Raw genomic sequence first — 18,877 nt, 5'->3', positions numbered from 1 at the left:
GCCCCTCCTCTGCTCTCACACTCTCTGTCTCAAAAATAAACATTTAAAAAAATGTTTTAAAAAAGAAGTCTGAACCTTGACACTGTACAATTTCTAGATGTGACAGCTGACTGAAAGAAGTCTACAGTGTCAGGGGCAAGACAAAGTCTGTGGACTGTGGAAAATGTCCGTGTCTGGCAAATCAGAATAGAAAAAAAAAAAAAAAAAACAACAACAACTCAGAAGTTGATGCTAAGGGTAAATTCAATATTCAAGAGCCCTGGTAGAATAACCTCATAATACTTAGTCTGCCAGATTATATCAGTGAACAGCAGGTGGGGGCAGACTCCTGTGCCCTTCCCGCTATTTCCGTTTCTGAGTCTTCAGGCGAATATGAGCATGAATCGCAGGCAGATATATGTGCTGGGAGAGGGCAGGGCCCATAGCAACGTTCCTATAAATGTAGGGAGCTGGTGTCCCAAAATGGTGATTTTGATATTGGTGTGTAGGATGGAGGAGAAAGATACAGCAAGCAGAGACTAGTTAGTATCCCTTCACAGGAATCCATGAATGAAGCAATGAGGCTTAGAGTGTCTAAACCCAGTCCCTTCGCTAATCTGCCTCTCTACACCCTCAACTGCCTTTCCCATCCAAGTCTTCCCTCAGCCTTTCCCCTCTCAGAGCCGTATCCTTCTTGGTTCCCACCTTTTGCTCCACAGGCTGAAAGGTCATCTCTGAAACTCTGAGCCTTCTGTAGCTGTCCACACTGCAGCATGTTTCCTTCCTCAAGGCCCAGAGATGGAAAATATTTACACTTGGGAGTTTTTCATATTTAGAAAAAAAAAAGGTGTCAATATAGCAGAATATTTCTGAAGAGGTTTCATTCTATAAAATGATGGTGGAAAGATTCACTGCAATTGTGCATTTTATTCCAGTTTAGGGGAGTCTTGCAAATTGGTAACTACATTAAAAAGCAGCAGAGAACCCAAGTCAGACTTTTGGGGAAAGTTATTCAACAAGAAGTCACTGAGTGAGAGACAATGAATGTAAATGAATTGGTGGGACTTTTCCAAAGAGCACAGAATGTTAATAAATGCAACAGAGCTATATAGTAAATGTAATAGATGTATCCAAAAGAAGTCTGAACCTTGACACTGTAAAATTTCTAGATGTGAAAGCCAACTGAAAGAAGTCTACAGTGTCAGGGGCAGCTTGTTTCCCTCCTTAAGGCCCTTTCACACCAGTGAAAAGACATTAGGAGCGTCTGGGTGGCTCAGTCGGTTAGGCATCTGACCAGCTCAGGTTGTGATCTCATGATTCGTGGGTTCTAGCCCTGCGTTGGGCTCTGTGCTGACAACTCAGAGCCTGGAACCTGCTATAGATTCTGTCTCTCTCTCTCAGTCTCTCTCTCTCTCTCTCTCTCTCTCTGCCCCTCCCCCACTTGCTCTCTCTCTCTCTCTCTCTCTCTCTCTCAAATAAATAAACATTTAAAAATTTTTAAAAAGAATATAGTTAATATAAGAGAGGGCCTGCTTATACAAATCTCAATACGTTGGACACAGGTGATAACCTTATGAATAGGTGAGTAAAAGTTTTTATCAAAATGTAATCTTCCTCTGCTTTAGAGAACTTGTAGTGGAGAAAAATATTGTGATTCTAATGTGGGAAAGCCTCCAATCCAGAGCCCCATTTTCACTGGAACACATAATTCATATGGGGGAGAAATCATTCAAGGGCAACGAATATGAGAAAGCCTACAAATATAGTCCAGTTTTTATTCAGCATAAAAGAAACAACACAGACAGAATGCCTTATAAATTCCAGAAATTTGAAAACAACAACAACAAACCTTTTTAAAAGGTTTCAACTGGTTGAACCTCAGAGAAGGCAAAACTATGCATGTACATGGCATGGGGAAACCTTCAGGAAGTTGTCAGCCCCCCACTGAACATCAAATGTTTGGATGATCAAAGACAGAGATCGTATGTACACACTGATTGAAGAAAAGCCTTCTTCTGGGAGTCAAAACTTTTTAATACATTAAAGAATTCATAAAGGAGAGGAACCTCACAAGCGTGCCACATGTAACAACACCTTTAGTACCAGAGGGGTCCACACCGCACACAAAATGGCGCATGCTTGGAAGTCATCTACACGTGGACTGAATGTGAGATTCCTGTAAGAAGGTACCAGAACCTGCTGTGTAACAAAGCTTTCACACCATTTACACCAGAGAGATGGGTATGAATGAGTGTGGGGACTGTGTGAAAGTCTTCAGTAGGAAGCCAGGGCTCTAAGGCAGAAGCTTCACACTGGAGGAAAATCTTCTAAATTTAGAAAATTTCTACTAAGAAATCATCCAAACTCTAAGTCCCAGAGCGCCGAGTGGGGAAAACCACAACTATGTAAAAAATATATATATATGGAAACGTTTTCAACTAGAAGTCAACAGGAATTGTACATCAGGGAGAAACACTGGGAAAAACACACAGGGACACCTGCCTTTGGATATCAGAGCTCACTGACTCTCTGTGAGTTCATATAGGAGGAAAACCCCATAAAACCACTAGTGTGGAAAAGCCTTCAGCAAGAAAACACACCTCATCACGTTATACGAAAGAAAATCCACACAGGAAGGAAGCCCGATGAGATAGTGAATTTTGGAAAGCACTGAGAGATAAATAAAACTTCCTAATTCACATGGTGGAGAGACCATAGGAATGCAAAAACGTGAGGATGGAGAATCTGTACACCAAAAATGTTACTTTGTGGAGAAGGCCTATTAATTTAATTTAAGGAATCAGACCTAGTCCCAAGGTCACAATTTAGTACACAACAGAGACTCAGTGTAGGAAACAGTCTTTTTTGTTGTATGAAGTGGGGTTGATCTTCAGAATCAGTTCCAGACATCAGCTACTAGAGAATTCAAACTGATAAATGAAAAGAGTCAATTTAACAAATTTAAATCGTGCCACAGGGAAATACAATTCCACAACTGAAACCAACCTTTTGGTAAAAAAAAAAAAAAAAATACTGAAAAATGAATGTCCATGCATCTGATGTCCAAGCATTTCCCTCCCATGCCCTGTGTTTGCCTTTCAAAAGGGACCTCCCAGTAAATATTGGGAGATAAAAGTTTCAATATTCATCCTAAGATGTCTACCTGGAATTAATCGTCACCATGGACACAGCTCTCTGTCACTGGCCCCAGCCTGAGGCTCCTGACCACAATCTCTCACAGGCATCAGAAGAGGGCAACCACCACCCTGTCGTTTTATTCTCACACCACTAACACCACACGAGGGTTTGGGGGTCATTTGAGGGCATATGCATGGGAAAGGCAAAAAGCTATACTCCTAAGTGTGACATGTCCCAGATCCCAGGGGCGAAGGTTCTGAGAAAAAGACCTCAACACATGTAACCTCATGGGGTACGTCTCAGTTCTCACTCTCACATCGCATTCTCGCTCTCTGGGCTCTGACCCAAGGTTCCATCCCTCATTGCCAAGCCTGAGTTACTCAGTCCGGAACCCAGACCCCCAGGGTCTCTTGTGGAAACTGCTCCTCCCTGCATCCAGCCCTGTATTTCCACAGTGAGATCTACACATTCTTGCACACTGCCCAATCCCTGGGTTTTGCTGGCTAAGTGGGTAGAAATCTCACTCACGCTGGGCCAAGCCTGGGGCTTCATCATGCTCTCTGAACTCAGACCAGGGAGCATAAGTTCAGTCACTCCCTAGAGTAGAATCTTCGTGGTGGCTGTTTCCCTCCATGAGTAGAAAGTCTGGTCTGCAGCAAGGATATATGGTGCCCACAGGCACAGAAAAGCAGGGATGACGTGTGGTGTGTGGGTCCAGATCTTTCTGGAGTCCAGCCCCATCCCAGTGGGCATGGGCTTTGTGGACTCCCTGCCTCCAACTGCTCACTGCAGACCTGGATTTTTCACAGCTTCCATGGTGAAGCAAGGGAAAGAAAAGAGCAGAAGAGAGGGAGCAACCATCCCACTCATCCCCACTCACTACTTGGGGGCCTCCGTGTCCTCGCCCTTGGGTGGGGCTGCCACTGTGGAGGTCGCCTTGAGGCTTCGCTTCCGCTTCTGCACATTCTGCTCCGGGTGGAACAGGATGACGTAGGTCTTGGGCACATAGAGCATGCCGAGGGACACCGATGCACTCAGGCTCAAGGACACAGTCAGTGTGGTGGTTTGGATGTAGATCTGAGTCATGGAGGAAGGGACCGGGTGGGACTCAGCCCTGTTCTCTCCCATCCCACCCCCCCACATAAGTCCGTGTTCATCAGGTGAATGGAAAAGACAACATACGAGCAAAGGCCCTGTGGCATGAAGAAGTGGTGGTCATGACATGGCTCCAATAGAGACAGGATGGAGGATGAGTGACACGGCACCAAATGGACAAGTGACCAAGGGAAGTGAAGGGTTCATTCACAGCGAGTGACACCTGGGGAAATGGTCCCTATGCCTGAAAAGGGTTAGAGCATGTTAATGAATGAGTGAATATGTTTTCAAATGAACAAACCAATGAACAGAGATTGAATAGGATAGCAAGTGGGCAAACAGATGATTGACGGGTGAATAAGCAAATGTTCTACTCTGTGCACAAATAAATGACTGAATAATGATCAAGCAAATGGACTGACAGATTAATGGATTGACAGGTTTGAAGTATATGAAGAAGTAATTGAATAGAAACAAGTTAGTGGATGGATAGAAGCATGGATGAACAAATGAAGGGATACAGAACTCACTGAGCCAGCAGTGACAGTGACAAATGAGTGAATGAGTATGTACATGAATGAATCAGCCAACAAGCAATCATTCAGATGGGTGGTCCAGCTCTTGGGACAGTTGAGCCCCTCCTTGGACAGGCAAGAAACAGAGGAGGCAGTGAAAGCAACAGGAGACCCCAGATTACCTTCTCAGCTGACTGGGCGGTACCAAAGAAGATAGGCACAAAAGCTAGCCAGATGATGCAGGTGGTGTACATGGTAAAGCCGATGGGCTTGGCCTCATTGAAGGTCTCGGGCACACCGCGGGCCTTGATGGCATACACTGTACATGTGACCATGAGCAGGAGGCTGTAGCCCAGGCAGCCGATGAGGGACAGATCTGACATGTCGCACTTGAGCACCCCTCTGGCCTGCTCCGGGTCCACGGTCCGTTGCTCTTCGTAGTCAATCACGCTGTGTGGGGGCTGGGCCCCCAGCCATGCCATTACTCCCACCACCTGCAGGAGCCAACACCATATCAGGGGCACACCCAGCCTAGCCACCCACCCATGTCTGGCAGGTTAGGGTTGCCTCCAGGCTCCTGGCCTACTGAGTGGGATGCTCAGGCCCAAGAGCCACAGTGACAGCAGGCAGAGGCCCTGGAATTGTGACCCTACACATATCTTCTCCATTCTACCTTGGGGGAGGAGCCAGTGCATGCCCCATGGATGCCCCCAGACTCAGCAGAGATCTTGTCTCCTCACAGCCCTCCAGGTAGGCAGTAACCATCTCCATTCTGTAGATGTGAAAACACGAGCTTGATCCTGTCTAGCAACATGGCAAACCTAGTTCTTGAGGACCCCCTTCCTTCTCCAGCTCCAGAGAACTGTTGAACATAATGTGATGAAATCATGTGCAGATGCATGGTGAAGCTCAGAACGAGGCACTTAAACAGACACTGGTAAGAATGTGAGCTGATTCCAGGTGGCCTGGGAGGTTATCAAAGTCGAACACAAGCACTAACAGGGAGGAGATGGAATAGCAATTCCCTCACAGTGACAGGAGACATGACCTTGAGCCAAGAGATGCTGGGGAACAGGAACTAAGACACCTGCATAGAGGCAGGACCCTGGAAGGGCTGCCCCACCCGTGCATGCAGATTGTTCACTGCACAAGACTGCCTGATGTATGTGTGTAGGAGGGGGTAGGTGGGGCTGAAATCCAGCCAACACTCCAGTGCCATACTATGTCCCTAGAGTAGAGCTCTGTGATCCTGGAAGAAGGGATGCTTTTTTTTTTAATTTTTTAAAAAGTTTATTTATTTATTTTGAGAGAGAGAGAGAGAGAGCAGGGGAGGGGCAGAGAGAAGGAGAAACAGAATCCAAAGCAAGCTCCAGGCTCTGAGCTGTCAGCACAGAGCCTGATGTGGGGCTCAAACTCACAAACTGTGAGATCATGACCTGAGCCAAAGTTGGAAGCTCAACTGCTGAGCCACTCAGGTGCCCCAAGAAGGGATGCTTTTTATTAATTTGTACATCCAGAAGGAGAACTTTTTTGTGATTCTCCCAAAGGCAGTAGCTCCATAAACAAGGGACTAATAACACCCCACCCAATGTCCAGGAAAGCAGCATGAAAGCTCCTCTTATAACAAGGCTCTAGGTAGGGGGAAAAAGTTGCCTGTGAGAAACTAATACCCAAGGCCTGTGATACACAGAAGCAGCAACCAAAATGGATCCCACCAATTTTGCAACACATGTAATTGAGAAGGAACAAGCATCTGGTACATGTAAAAAACAAACGAAAACAAAAAAAACCTCCTACAAAATAATAGAAAATGTGCAAAGTGTAGGAACAGGCACATCACAGAAGAGGAAACTCCAAAGGCCAGCTCCACTAGTAATTAAGTAAATGCAAATTAAAACAATGAGATACCACTTCATGTCCACCAGATTGGTAAATAACCTAGTAAAATTGAAGGTATGCCTTTTTGAAAGCATCCAGGACCTCTGGAAAGGTGGGTCCGCAGACGAACCAGGAGGTACTAAATGTAGTCTAAGTATCTCTATCCTGGGGAAAGGGGCACTACAGGGATTTCAAGGAGGGAAGCAGGAAGGTAAGAAGTCAGGGTGTGCTGGGCATTGCCATTCTGGCCCTGACAGGGGACGCTCGGCCCCTGCTATCTTTAGGAAGATGGCAACACTTTTCAGTCATGGAGAATTGCCTGTGGGTGGGAATGAAGGTGGTATATGCAGAACTAGGTAGGGAGAAGGGCTTGCCTGGAGTCAGAGCGTGTCATGTCAAAAGCAGGCTGACCATAGGCCCTCCACCTAGCCCTGAGAACTGGGCTGGCTGTACAATATCACAGTGTCACACACACCCGTCTCTCAGTACCCTTTGCACAGAAAATATCCAGTGCCTTCCAACTCATGAGAGTAATTTGTGCTGTTATAATGTTACTATCTTAGAGAAAACCCTGAAGGTCCTCTGCTTTTGCTGCACATACAGCATGAAATCCCTGCCATTTATGGAGCTGGACGACCCGCTCCATAGTGCCATTGCTGGAGCCTGTGCCTCTCATCCAGGTTACCCTGGTGACTGGGCAACAAACAGGAACTCCCTTTATGGAAACAGATTTTTTTTTTTTTTTTTTGCTTGAGAAAACTGTCACATAGCTCTTTGCCTTATTTTTATATGGGAGCCAAATTGTGGAAGAGTTTGTTCAGTGTACAGAAAATAATCTCATTGTTTTTATAGAAACGTTGCTGGATGCTCGCACTCCCCAGCTTAAGGACCATTTTCTCTCAAGGACAGAGCCCCGGGGACTGGCTGCTCTGAAATGAGTTCTGCATATAAGTAAAACAGTAGGGCCCTGTCTCTTGTAGCCTTCCCCTCCACCCCGCCCCCCCCCCCTTAATTTTGACATAGGAGCCAAAATAGAAGAGTGATCACCTGAGTTTTTGGAGTGTTGGGCAAGCCCGCCAGCGCAGGCGCAATGCGCCCACCGAGCGGCCCTGGGATTCCCACCACCCACCTGCACAGAGGTGAGGCTGAAGGTGATGACGAGCTGCGAGGTGGGGCTGATGAAGGGCGGCGGTGTGACGGAGCGCTTCCCCTGCTCGAAGATGCGGTAGATGCGGTTGGTCTTGGTGAGCAAGGCCGAGTAGCTGAGCGTGGTGCCCAGGCCGAGGAAGAGCCTGCGGCCGGCGCACACTGCTGCGCCGGGCTCGGCCACCATGAGGAAGGTGATGGCGTAGATGAGGAAGATGCCGGTGAGCAGCACATAACTGAGCTCGCGGCCCGAGGCGCGGACGATCGGCGTGTCGTTGTGCCGCACAAAGGTGGCCACCACGGTGGTGGTGGCCATGCTGCCCAGCACGGCCAGCAGGAGTGGCGGCGCGGCCCAGGGCGAGGACCAGGTCAGGCGCACGACGGGCGTGGGGCGGCAGCCCGTGTGGTTGCGCGTGGGCCGCATGTCCCCGGGGCAGGCCTCGCACGTGAACTCGTCCACCTGGAAGCGGTACCCGTCACAGGCCTCGCAGTGCCAGCAGCAGGGGACTCCCTTCACCATCTTTTTCCGCTCACCGGGCCCACAGGGGAGGCTGCACTGGGACGCAGGCACCTCGCGGGGGTCTCCCGACCACTGGAGAGCTTCCACCTGCGGGCACAGGAGATTAGAGCCTGGGACTCCATTTGGGGACGGTGGGCCCGGGCCCCTGCGCCTCCCGTCGGCGTGTTTGTGCCCACTCACGTCCAGCCTGAGAGTCTCTGCCCACTGGCCCACGGCCTGGTAGCCACCGCTGCCCGCACTGCCGTTGGCCGCCTGGTACTGGAAGATGTCATAGCGCCCGGGCGCATCCCCGTTCTCGTTGAACATCACCGGGGTCCCCGCGCTGCCTAGAGGGAGAGCCCATAATCTTCAGCTGGTCCCCCAGCTCATCCTGGAGACCCCCAAGGCCCAGCCAGGTTAAAGAAGTCATGTGCAAAGATGCTCAGTGTCATCAGGGAAATGCAACTCAAAATCTATAATAACAGGAGCATCTGGACAGCTCAGTCGTTTAAGCGCTGGACTTTGGCTCAGGTCATGATCTTACAGTTGGTGAGTTCAAGCCCCGCCTCAGGCTGTGTGCTGAAAGCTCAGAGCCCAGAGCCTGCTTTGGATTCTGTGTCTCCCTCTCTCTGCCCCTTCCCCACTCATGCTCACTCACTCTCTCTCTCTCAAAAATAAACAAACATTAAAACAAAACTACAATGAGATACCTCCTCACACCCATTAGCATGGCCACTTTTCACACACCAGAAAATAACAAGACTCAGTGAGGATGTGGAAAAATTGGAACCCTGATGTATTTTGCTGGTGCAGATGTAGAATGGTGCCATCACTGTGGAAAAAAAGTGTGGCAGTTCCTTGAAAAACTAAACACAGAATTATCACATCCCCAGCAACTCCACTTCTGGGTATATGCCCCAAAGAAGTGAACGCAGGGCCCCCAAGACCTATCTATCCACCCGTGTTCACGGCAGCTTTGTTCACAGTAGCCAAAAGGTGGACACACAAACGTTGTTCACTGGGGGCTGAATGAATCAACAAAGTGTCTATTCATGCAAGGACATTATTCAGCCTTAGAAAGGAAGGGCGTTCTGACACATAGCTATGACACGGATGAACCTTAAGGACATTACACTAAGTGCAGTGAGCCAGTCACACGAAAGGCCAAATACTGCATGATTCGTCTTGCGGGATGTACCTAGAGGAGGCAAAATCATAGAGACAGAATGTCGAATGGAGGTGGCCAGAGGCTGGGGGAGGGCGAGGAGGAGCTGTTCTTTAATGGGGACAGAATTTCAGTCTTAAGATAAAAAGAAGTTCTGGAGAATGATTGCTGCACAGTGTACACGACTAAGCTGTACCCTTAAAGATGGTTAAGATGGTCTGTAGTACACCATGTATATGATAACCACAATTTAAAAAGAAAAATGAAAGGGACACCTGGGTGGCTCAGTCGGTTAAGCGGCCGACTCTTGGTTTCAGCTCAGGTCATGATCTCGCGTTTCTTGAGTTTGAGCCCCACATCGGGCTCTGCGCTGACAATGTGGAGCCTGCTTGGGATTCTCTCTCTCCCTCTCTCTGCCCCCCTCCCACTTGCTCTCTCTGTCTCTCTCGAAATGCATAAATAAACTTCAAATAAGAAAAAGAAAAAAGAGAGAGCTTTAACAAGCCAGGCAAAATGATGGGTTCAAGACTTGTCCAAAGGTCTGAGTGTTGGCATGAGATTTGTACTGATTTGAACAATCAGCTTTTATTTCTTTTAATGATTTTTTAAAAGTTTACTTATTTATTTTTGAGAAAGACAGAGACAGCATGAGGGGAGGGCAGAGAGACAGAGAGGGAGAGAGAGAATCCCAAGCAGGCTCCATGCTGTCAGTACAGAGCCCAATGCGGGACTCAACCTCACAAACCGTGAGATCACGACCTGAGCCAAAACCAAGAGTCGGCCGCTTAACTGACTGAGCCACCCAGGTGCCCCTTGGCTTTATTTCTTTTGGAAGCCCATTCTACCAGCTTGTAGAGCTGGTCTGTAATGATAGTAAGTTGTGCCATTTATCAGAGAGCTTAGCAGAAAGAAGGTATTCGGTAGTTGGTGGAAGAACACTTTTTAATTTTATAAAGAATAGTAACCGGGGGCACCTGGGTGGCTCAGTCAGTTGAGTATCCGACTTAGGCTCAGGTCATGATCTCACAGTTTGTGAGCCCGCGCGTCGGCCTCTGTGCTGATAGCTCAGAGCCTGGAGCCTGCTTTGGATTCTGTGTCTCTCTCTTTCTCTGCCCCTGCCCTGCTCACACTCTGTCTCTCTCAAAAATAAACATTAAAAAAAAAAAAAAAAAGAATAGTAATTGACTAAGAAGTATATCTCTCTGCACAGACCATGAGGGCAGCTTGGGTCCATTTGGGCCTTTTCAAAAGACCTTATTCTGAGCCCTGCCTATGTGCCAGGCCCTCTGCTGGTACCAGAGGACACATCAGACTTGCACCTTGTGCTCCCGTGGCACAGAGCTTAGCTGGGGTGGCCTTTGCAAGCTCAAGACTCAGAATGGGCAGCCTGTCCACACTGTACACAGTGCCTTTGCACAGTCTGCACCGTGCCCCACACAGGCCCAGAGTCCAGATGCCCCCGAACTCTGTGCAATGGAGGGGAGAGTTGCAGGTGGCCCGCTGAGGGTTCCAGGCAGGAAGGGGTCACAGAAAAAGTTCCCCAACGCCTGAATTTTGCAACTTGGGGCAAGGGGTACTGAAGCCTGGGGATGAGTGTTAAAAATTGGTTCCAGAATTTGGCTTAAGTTTCCAGCTCTCAGTTCCGGGTGTCCCCACCATACCATCCTGCCTCTCTCATCCCTTTGATCCCCAGTCAACCTAGGTCCCGCAGAGAAATCCAACCCCGGGGGCTTCCCTTCCCTGTTGTTAGGAGATCTGGCTCCCACTCACCATTGAAGCGGACAGCTCGAATATACTGCAGCAGCATCCGCCCATCGGTGGTCTCCATCGCGGGGCACAGGCCCGTGAGCCCCGGGCAGAGTGCCTGGTGCATGCTGTGGAGGGCGTGGGCAATGGCGTAGACAGCATCGATCACAAACTGCACCTTCCCCTCCTGCTCGTAGGTAGAGTCCCGGCCGATGCGTTCCTCACCTGTCCTAGGGATGCCCGGAGGAAGTGTGCCTGGACCCCCGGCATCCCACCTGGCCTCCCACTTTCTCCCTCACCTCCCCTTGCCACCCCGGGCAGCTCTCACCTGTGCATTTGCGGGCGGAGTCGTCGGACTGGGTACCTGAGCTGATCAGTTTGCAGTTGAAATTCTCTTCCCAGAACTCAGCAAACCAGATGTTCCGGCGGTTGTTCTCCAGGGAGCGGGTCATGAAGTACTGGTCAAATCCTGAGAGTGGGGAGAGAGGAGGATGGCAACCATCTGAACCAGGCATGATTCTTCTGTGTCCCTTCACCACTTGCTCACTTTGCAGCTAGGACTGGCCACATGACTGACTTCTGGCCAGTGACTTCAGAGCGATCTGGGGGCTCCAGGGTAGAATTTGTGTCCTGTTGTAAACTCAGAGCCTCACTGCATGAAAGACTTTGAGGCTGCTCCTTCTTTCCCGGTTAGGATGCTACTGTGAAGGTGTGATGGGTGGAGCTTCAGCAGCCACTTTGTGATTATTAAGACACCTCAGTCACCAAGGCACATAGCAACCATGGAGGATGGTGGAACAGAAGTGGGGACAGAGCTCAGGACTTTGAGAATGTCATTAACTCACTGGCCCAAACCTGAAGTGGCCTACTTTCAGACGTCTTGTCCTGTGACGAAGTGCCTTTATTGCTAAAACTGCTCTCATCCTAATTTGTCAAATGCAACCAAATGCACTCTAAGGGAAAGAAAAAGTGTGAGGGTGGGTGTACACCCACAAGAGGCTCTGAGTCCCCAAAAGTTAAGGCTCTCAGCCTTTACAAGTTTCTGTTCTTCATAAAATAGCCCTGTAGCACCTCATGAAGGTGCCTTCAGGTCAGTCTTTGGGAAAACGATCAATCCTGTTATAAAGGGAACATCTCTGCTGGATTGTTCCAGACATTCACAGGTGGTATGGTGGAAGAAGGAAGGGGAGGCAGGCTTCATCATCTGACCAATAGGACAATATGTCGCCATCCTCCGCCTTGCTCCCTCTTCCCCAGCCCTCAAATTGATGTGCCTTTTGAGGAACCAGCAACACCAGGAATGTAGGCATTGAATTAAAACAAAAACAGAAAGAGCAAAACTAATTCTTCACCCTGTGCAGTGGGGTGGGCTTTTCCTCCTTTGCCAACTCAAACACTGCCCGGAGGGAGGTATTCACAGAATCTCAGAATCCTAGAGTTTGGGAATCCCGGAAGGGACATGAATCAGGATGCAATTTTACAGGTGGAGAAAATGAGTCCCCCCCCCCCCCGTCACCACCACCACAAAGAGGGGTCCGTGGGTGGGGAAGGACAAGCAGGGGCAGGGGATACCGTGGGGGACAGCATCCCTGCACTCACCATCTATGGAAGCCCTTTTAGGCAGGATGGTGATGGCCCCCACGGCCACATCCTCCAGGTTCAGGATGGGTGAGGTCTTGGCTCCCCAGCTGTCGGAGCCGACCCATAGGAAGTGACCCGTCAGGTTGGCCTGGCGTGCGGCCTCCAGTACCCTCCTGGTAGAATGGGGCGAGGGGTGAGTGAGGGCCTGCGATCCTCCTCCAACTTACCTCTGGCCACTTCCTGTTCTTCTCTCTTCTTCTATCCCCTTCCAAACCACTCAGCAGACCCTCATTTATCAGGAAAAATGGGGTGTCTGGGGTTGAGGACACCTGCCCTTGGCTTCTCAGGTAGTCAAGGTTGCAGCCAGGCTCTGGCCCCAGGCCTGCCCTCTTGTTCTGTGCATTCAGCCCACTTCACACTGCCTGGAAGAGGGGCCTCCCTTTTCTTGCGGAGCCCTCTGCTGGCTCTGAGCCACACAGGCCTCAGGGCAGAGTCCATGGCCACCTGCTGATACCCCCTGAACTGCCTCCCGGGGCTCCTTGCCTGACAGCTCATTTTCTGCACTTAGATCTGCCCACGGGTCTCTCCCCTATTTTGGATGATAAGAACAGACAGGCGTTTTTGTGTGTTTCCCTTGGCTAGTCTTGGAGCATCTCCACCCAGAACAGGCCTGGTTCGTTTCTGGGGGGCACCAGACAGAGAAATGGCAGCAGGAAAAATGTGTAAGGGCAGGAAGGTGGGGGGGCAGTCAAGGAGAGAGGGAGGAGGAGGAAGGGAGGATGCGCAAGGCTGGAGGATATGTAGGAAGAGGGGGCAGGCCTTCGAGGAGAGCCTCTAATAAACATGGTGATGGAATGCGCCCACTGTCCCACCTGATGTCATCCTCGTTGGCAAAGATGATGATGCCCCGGGCATTGGGCGTCTCCATTAGTCTCTTGATCACCTTGTTGAATTCTCCTGGCTTTGGTTCCCTGGGAATCTTGATGGACTGGGCAATACAGACCCCCCCTGGGTGTCGGGGATGCCAAAGTCACCTTTTGTTCCACCCACTCACCCAACCCACTGGGGCCGCCACTGTGCATGATTGTGGCAGGGGCAGAGTCCTCCAAAGGAAAGGGGCACCTGCCCACAGGGGCACCATCCACGCTCCCCACCATGTCTGATGGCCCTGGCTCACCCCTGGTACCCCCACACCCAGCTCACCAGCCTCCCGGGAGATCTGCACAAAGGCCTCAACCCCACTCTCGCCATAGTTGCCCTCGGAGGCCAATGTGGACACGTAGTTCCATCCCAGCGCCCTCACGATGTCCACCATGGCCTGGGCCTGGTAGGAGTCAGGTGGCACGACTCGGGAGAAGAAGTCATAGCGTGTGGAGTCGCTGAGCTCAGGGGCTGTGGACGCGTAGCTGATCTGGGGTATCTGGAATGGGGAAGGACATCTGGTTTATGGAGGGAAGGTCAGTGACCCTATGGGGAGGGAGGGCAACAGGGATCCAGGACACAGGTGGGAGCATGGAAGTTCAGGATTAGGGTTGGAATAGCCGCATGGAGATGCCTCAGGCGTGGGAAAATCTCTGCATTTTGAGAAGTGGTCTGATGGAATATGGGAGGTATGAGGGTCTAAGGAAGAGGGCAGGGCACCATACACACTGGTGCAGGATGTGTCCAGGCAAAGGTGGAGTGGGGACTCAAGTCCATCCTGTAGCTGATCCAGCTGCTGGGCAAAGGCTGCATCTGAGAGGGGAATGGGGCTCCTGTCATCCCTAGGGGACAGCATATTTTCCTAATTCACACAAAGGGGCAATCTGTGTAGGGGAGCGGCACCCCCAAGCAGGGTCAGAGCAGGCAGGGGGGCTAGGAAGGGATTATTTGATTCAAAGCTGTGTCTGGTTTTCTGGAGGGGACTGCTTGGAGTTGGGTTTATCTCTGTGCATTAGAGTGATCGACAGCTGGGATTATGGGCTGAGCTGATCCAGGAGAAGGGGGGGGGGGCATGAATAGCAAGGGTGGGAGGAGAGTGGAGAATGGTGGGGGAAGGCTGAGGAAATCCGGACGATGGAGGCTAACTAGAGAAGAGGGCTGAAGTGGGAGCTGGTGAAGGTCAGAAGACCGGGAAGGTTCTGGCAGGGGTGGGCCAGACTGGTCTAGGGGAGACAGGGATGTCTGAAGCAGGACAGAAAGTGTAGAGTGTGGAGACAGTGTGCGAAGAGCAGGAGGGAGAGAGAAGGAAAGACAGAAGGAGGGAAGGAAGAGAGCGACAGGGAGACAGAAAAAGAAAAATAAGAAGAACCACAAAGAAAGAGGGAATGTCAGAGAAAAAGGAGACAGAGAAGGGCGAGGGCAGTTCGTGGATGCTGTAGATACTCTGGGCACTCTAGACACTAAAGTTTAATCTTGAGAACAATCTCCTCGTACAGGTTGAACCTCCTGAGAGAAATTAATCTAAAATGCCTGACTGCTGGGGCGCCTGGGTGGTTCAGTTGGTTAGGCATCCAATTCTTTGTTTCAGCTCAGGTCTTGATCCTGCGTTTCGTGGATTTGAGCCTCTCATCTGGCTCTGTGCTGACAGCTCAGAGCCTACTCTTGGGATTCTCTGTCTCTGTCTCTCTCTCTGCCCCTCCCCTACTTGCTTTCTCTCTCTCTCTCTCTCTCTCTCTCTCTCTCAAAATAAACAAACATTTAAAAATAAAACAAAATAGGGGCATCTGAGTGGCTGTCGGTTGAGCATCTGACTTCAGCTCAGGTCATGATCTCCCAGTTCATGAGTTTGAGCCTCCACATCGGGCTCTGTGCTGACAGCTCAGAGCCTGGAGCCTGCTTCAGATTCTGTGTCTGTCTTTCTCTCTGCCCCTCCCCTGCTCACACACACACACACACACACACTCTCTCTCTCTCTCTCTCTCTCTCTCTCTCAAATATAAATAAGCATAAAAAGTTAAATAAAATAAAATAAAATAAAATAAAATAAATAAAATAAAATGCCTGACAGCACAGTAATACAAATATGGCCTGAACTCCGTCTCTGCTCCTGGACCAGGAATTGCAAAACAGCCCCTCAGGGAACCAAATCTGTTCCCTGGTTGTCATTCATGCACCAGTGTCTTCAAGCGTTTAATTTTTGAATTGGTAAGTAGTGTTTAATATGGTGTGGGGGTGCAGGGTGCTACCTTAGTCTGGGGCTGAGCTGGCAGCAGTGGGCCCTGGGCTTATGGGGTCCTGCTTCACCCATCTACGCCCCAACCTGGCCCTTGAAGGCCCTTGAGTCTGAGATCTCTGCACTCAGCCTAGAGGGGCAGACACAGGGAAAGGGACAGAAACCAGAGCTCCAAGCAGGGCAGGGGACAGAGCTCTAAACACAGACAGACATGGGCAGTCGGGTGAGACAGAGACTCTCCTCACTACTACCCCGCCCCCATACACACACACACACACACACACACACACACACACATCCCAGGGAGCCACAGAACTTCTCTTGGTGCCTACTAGAAGCTGTGTCTGTATGACAACACTGACATCCGGTGGGAACAGGGGTGGGGGGATTACAAGGATGCAGATGATGGAGGGGGACCCACATAAAACCTCTACCCAGCATGGTAGAAACAGAGGCCTTGCCTCAGAGAAACTCAAGACACTGAAGTCCCCTCCCCCAGCCAGAAGGAAGCAAAGCCTTCCTTTCTTCACATAAAGATGGAGGGACAGAGACACCCCTCCCCCACAGAACCCCAGTGAATGACTTCTACTGAAAATCCCCACACTCTAATGGCAAAGGCCCCCTAATCGCTTATTCTTATGCCCTTCCCCTCACTCACTGTCCCCCAGGCTGCAGGGAAGGGGCTGCCCCGCACTTAAGACAGTTCCCTCAAGATGAGGGAACTACTCACCACCACCCTCCCCTACCCCGCGGAGTTGCCAGGGTCATGTCCTGGTGACCCCACCGGAGGAGGGCCCTGTCCCCAGGGCCGGGGGCGGGACCACCACACAAGGTTGTGCAATATGTGCCCCAAACAAGGACATCCAAGCAAGATGAGGCTAAACTCCAGGGGGCCCTGCTCTAATCAATTGGGTCTCCAGGCAAAGGCTGCATCCCGCTGTGGGAAGAGGCAGCCTTGACCGCCCAGAAGGTAGGTTTCCTTAATTCACACAAAGGGTTGTGTGTGCAGGTGGCAGCGCTGGCAGGGCACCTGAGCAGACAAGGAAGGGTCGACGGGTTGGGTTGATCTGGCTCGGGCTTGCTTCTCGCTCCCAGGACAGGGTTTCTTTGAAGCAGCGGGTGATCTTTGTGAATTTGAGTGATTTCTGCCAGGAGACTAGACTTCAGCCACCCAGAGGGCGGGGACGGGACGAGGACGCGAGAGAGTGCCCTCACCGCAAACAGGCGCAGCACATTGGCGACCATGATGGAGACGGAGCTGGCCGACGCGCCGACGACAGCCACGACCCGCTCGGGGGGCGGGGCGCGCAGCGGAGGGACGCCTCCGGGGCAGCGCACTGCCCCCTCGTCGCCGTCGCCGCGGCCCTGGATCAGCGCCTGCACGAAGGTCAGCGCCTGCTCCAGCGCGTACGTGTCCCGAGAGCAGGTGTCGAGCAGCCGCGCGCCCAGGCGCACGCCGGGCAGCAGCTCAGGGTCGGCGTTCACGCGGTCCAGCGCGTACAGCATGGCCTCCAGCCGGTGCACGCCCTGCTCCTTCTTCAGCTGCCCGCACGCCCTGCCCGCAGCGCCCCGCGCGTGCACCGGGAACAGGCCGCCCAGCGTGAGGCCGCCCGCCAGGCGCACCGAGCCCGCCGCGCCCGCCGCGCCCGCTTGCACCAGCACCAACAGCGGCGGCAGCAGCGCCAGAAGCGGCGGCTCCCGGGCGCTCCCCGGCCTGGCCATCCGCTGTCCAGCTGCGGGAGGAGGACAGGGCGGGGAGGGGAACAGAACAGGGGAACGCTCTGAGCGCTAGGCAGAGGGAGAACCCCGGGTCGCGGGGAAGGGGAAGGAGTTCCGGGTGCTGGGGAGAGGGGAGGCGCGCAATAAATGTTGGCTGAGCGGGTTGGGGAAGAAATGAGCTATCAATTCGCCCAGCCCTCCCAGGTCTCCACCGCGCTCTCACACCCTCTGAATGTTATCACACGCGTCCCCCCGCCCGACCGCTGTCTCCACCGAGCCAGCGTGCCCCTCCCCGACAGCCCTGGGCCTCTGTTCCTCAGGGACCCAGCTCCAGCGCACAACTAGGCACCCTCCCTAGCCACACTCACCTGTGCCAACCGCTGTTGGTCAGGACAGGGCTGTGACAGATGCACAGGGCCCAGAGTGAGAGAGGATTTAAGGATTCTGGGGAAGGGATGAGGCCGCCCTGAGGGTGGAGACCCCTCCTGTGTATGGGGTGTGCACAGAATTGCCTCTCTCTACATCTCCTTTCCCTTCCTCTCCTACTCCCTGGATTTGCTTCTCTCCTCTCTTTGGATGTGTGTCTCACCCCAACCTCTCTCTGGCTGTCTCTGACACACACACTGTCCTTCTCTGTCTCTTTTTTTTGTTTCTCTGTCTCTGTCTCAGGCTCTCTTCTCCCCCTGCTGCCCCAACCCCTTCCCCCGCCTTCTCTCTTCCCTGTCTGTCTCAATTTCTCTTTCTTTCTTTGTCCCTCTCTTCCTCTCTTTCCTAGCCTCCAGTGCCTTGGCTCCAGCTGCCTAAGGCACTCCCCCAAACCCTGCAGTACACTTGGGAGTGGAGGGAGAAAGGAGCTGAATGAGCAAGAACACGACTGGTCACGAAGGGACCACCAGCAAGCAGACCTTTAACATTAGCAAGACCTCTGCCTAACACACACACAACCACCTGACAAAGACTTTTACCATCAGCCCCATTAGGCAGATGGGAAAATAGAAACCTCAAGGAATTAGGTGACTCATCCAAGGTCACACACTTGGTGTGGGCCAGCATCAGGATTTGCACTCAGGTTGGTATGAAACTACAAGCCCACACTGCCTCTGCCTTGGATGGGGGTCGGGGACAGCACCAGCTAGCCCAGCAGCTCCTGTCCCAACCTCTTGCATCTGATGGAGGAACCCTAAAGACCTGTTCTTTTGGTCATGTCCAAAGCCTTCCTGGGCTCTGGGGTCTGAAGCAGTGACACACACATGGTGTGAGGC

The 18,877-nt window shown here is 51.6% G+C and overlaps 1 protein-coding gene across 5 annotated transcripts; it reads right to left on the bottom strand.

Moving 5' to 3' along the window:
- Positions 1-1,740: 1,740 nt before the first annotated feature.
- Positions 1,741-18,877, bottom strand: GRM6 (glutamate metabotropic receptor 6). Of its 5 annotated transcripts, XM_023254137.2 has the most exons (11): positions 17,984-18,877; positions 17,112-17,629; positions 13,946-14,162; positions 13,615-13,750; positions 12,761-12,915; positions 11,490-11,630; positions 11,186-11,386; positions 8,452-8,597; positions 7,735-8,358; positions 4,910-5,221; positions 1,741-4,194 (listed from the first exon to the last, which is right to left on the bottom strand). In XM_023254137.2, the coding sequence occupies exons 2-11, from the start codon at positions 17,616-17,618 to the stop codon at positions 3,997-3,999; spliced, it is 2,637 nt and encodes an 878-aa protein (XP_023109905.2). In that variant the 5' UTR covers positions 17,619-17,629; positions 17,984-18,877; the 3' UTR covers positions 1,741-3,996. The 5 variants fall into 5 exon arrangements, with proteins under 5 accessions (XP_023109905.2, XP_044913411.1, XP_019686276.1 ...); XM_045057476.1 differs by lacking the exon at positions 17,112-17,629 and having other exon boundaries at positions 17,984-18,111; XM_019830717.2 differs by lacking the exons at positions 17,112-17,629; positions 17,984-18,877 and adding an exon at positions 14,393-15,249.

Source organism: Felis catus, chromosome A1 (genome assembly GCF_018350175.1).
Source record: "Felis catus isolate Fca126 chromosome A1, F.catus_Fca126_mat1.0, whole genome shotgun sequence".
In the NCBI taxonomy this organism is placed as follows: Eukaryota; Metazoa; Chordata; class Mammalia; order Carnivora; family Felidae; genus Felis; species Felis catus.
Note: the sequence above shows the minus strand (reverse complement) of the source record. Positions and strands in the feature narration are given on the sequence as shown.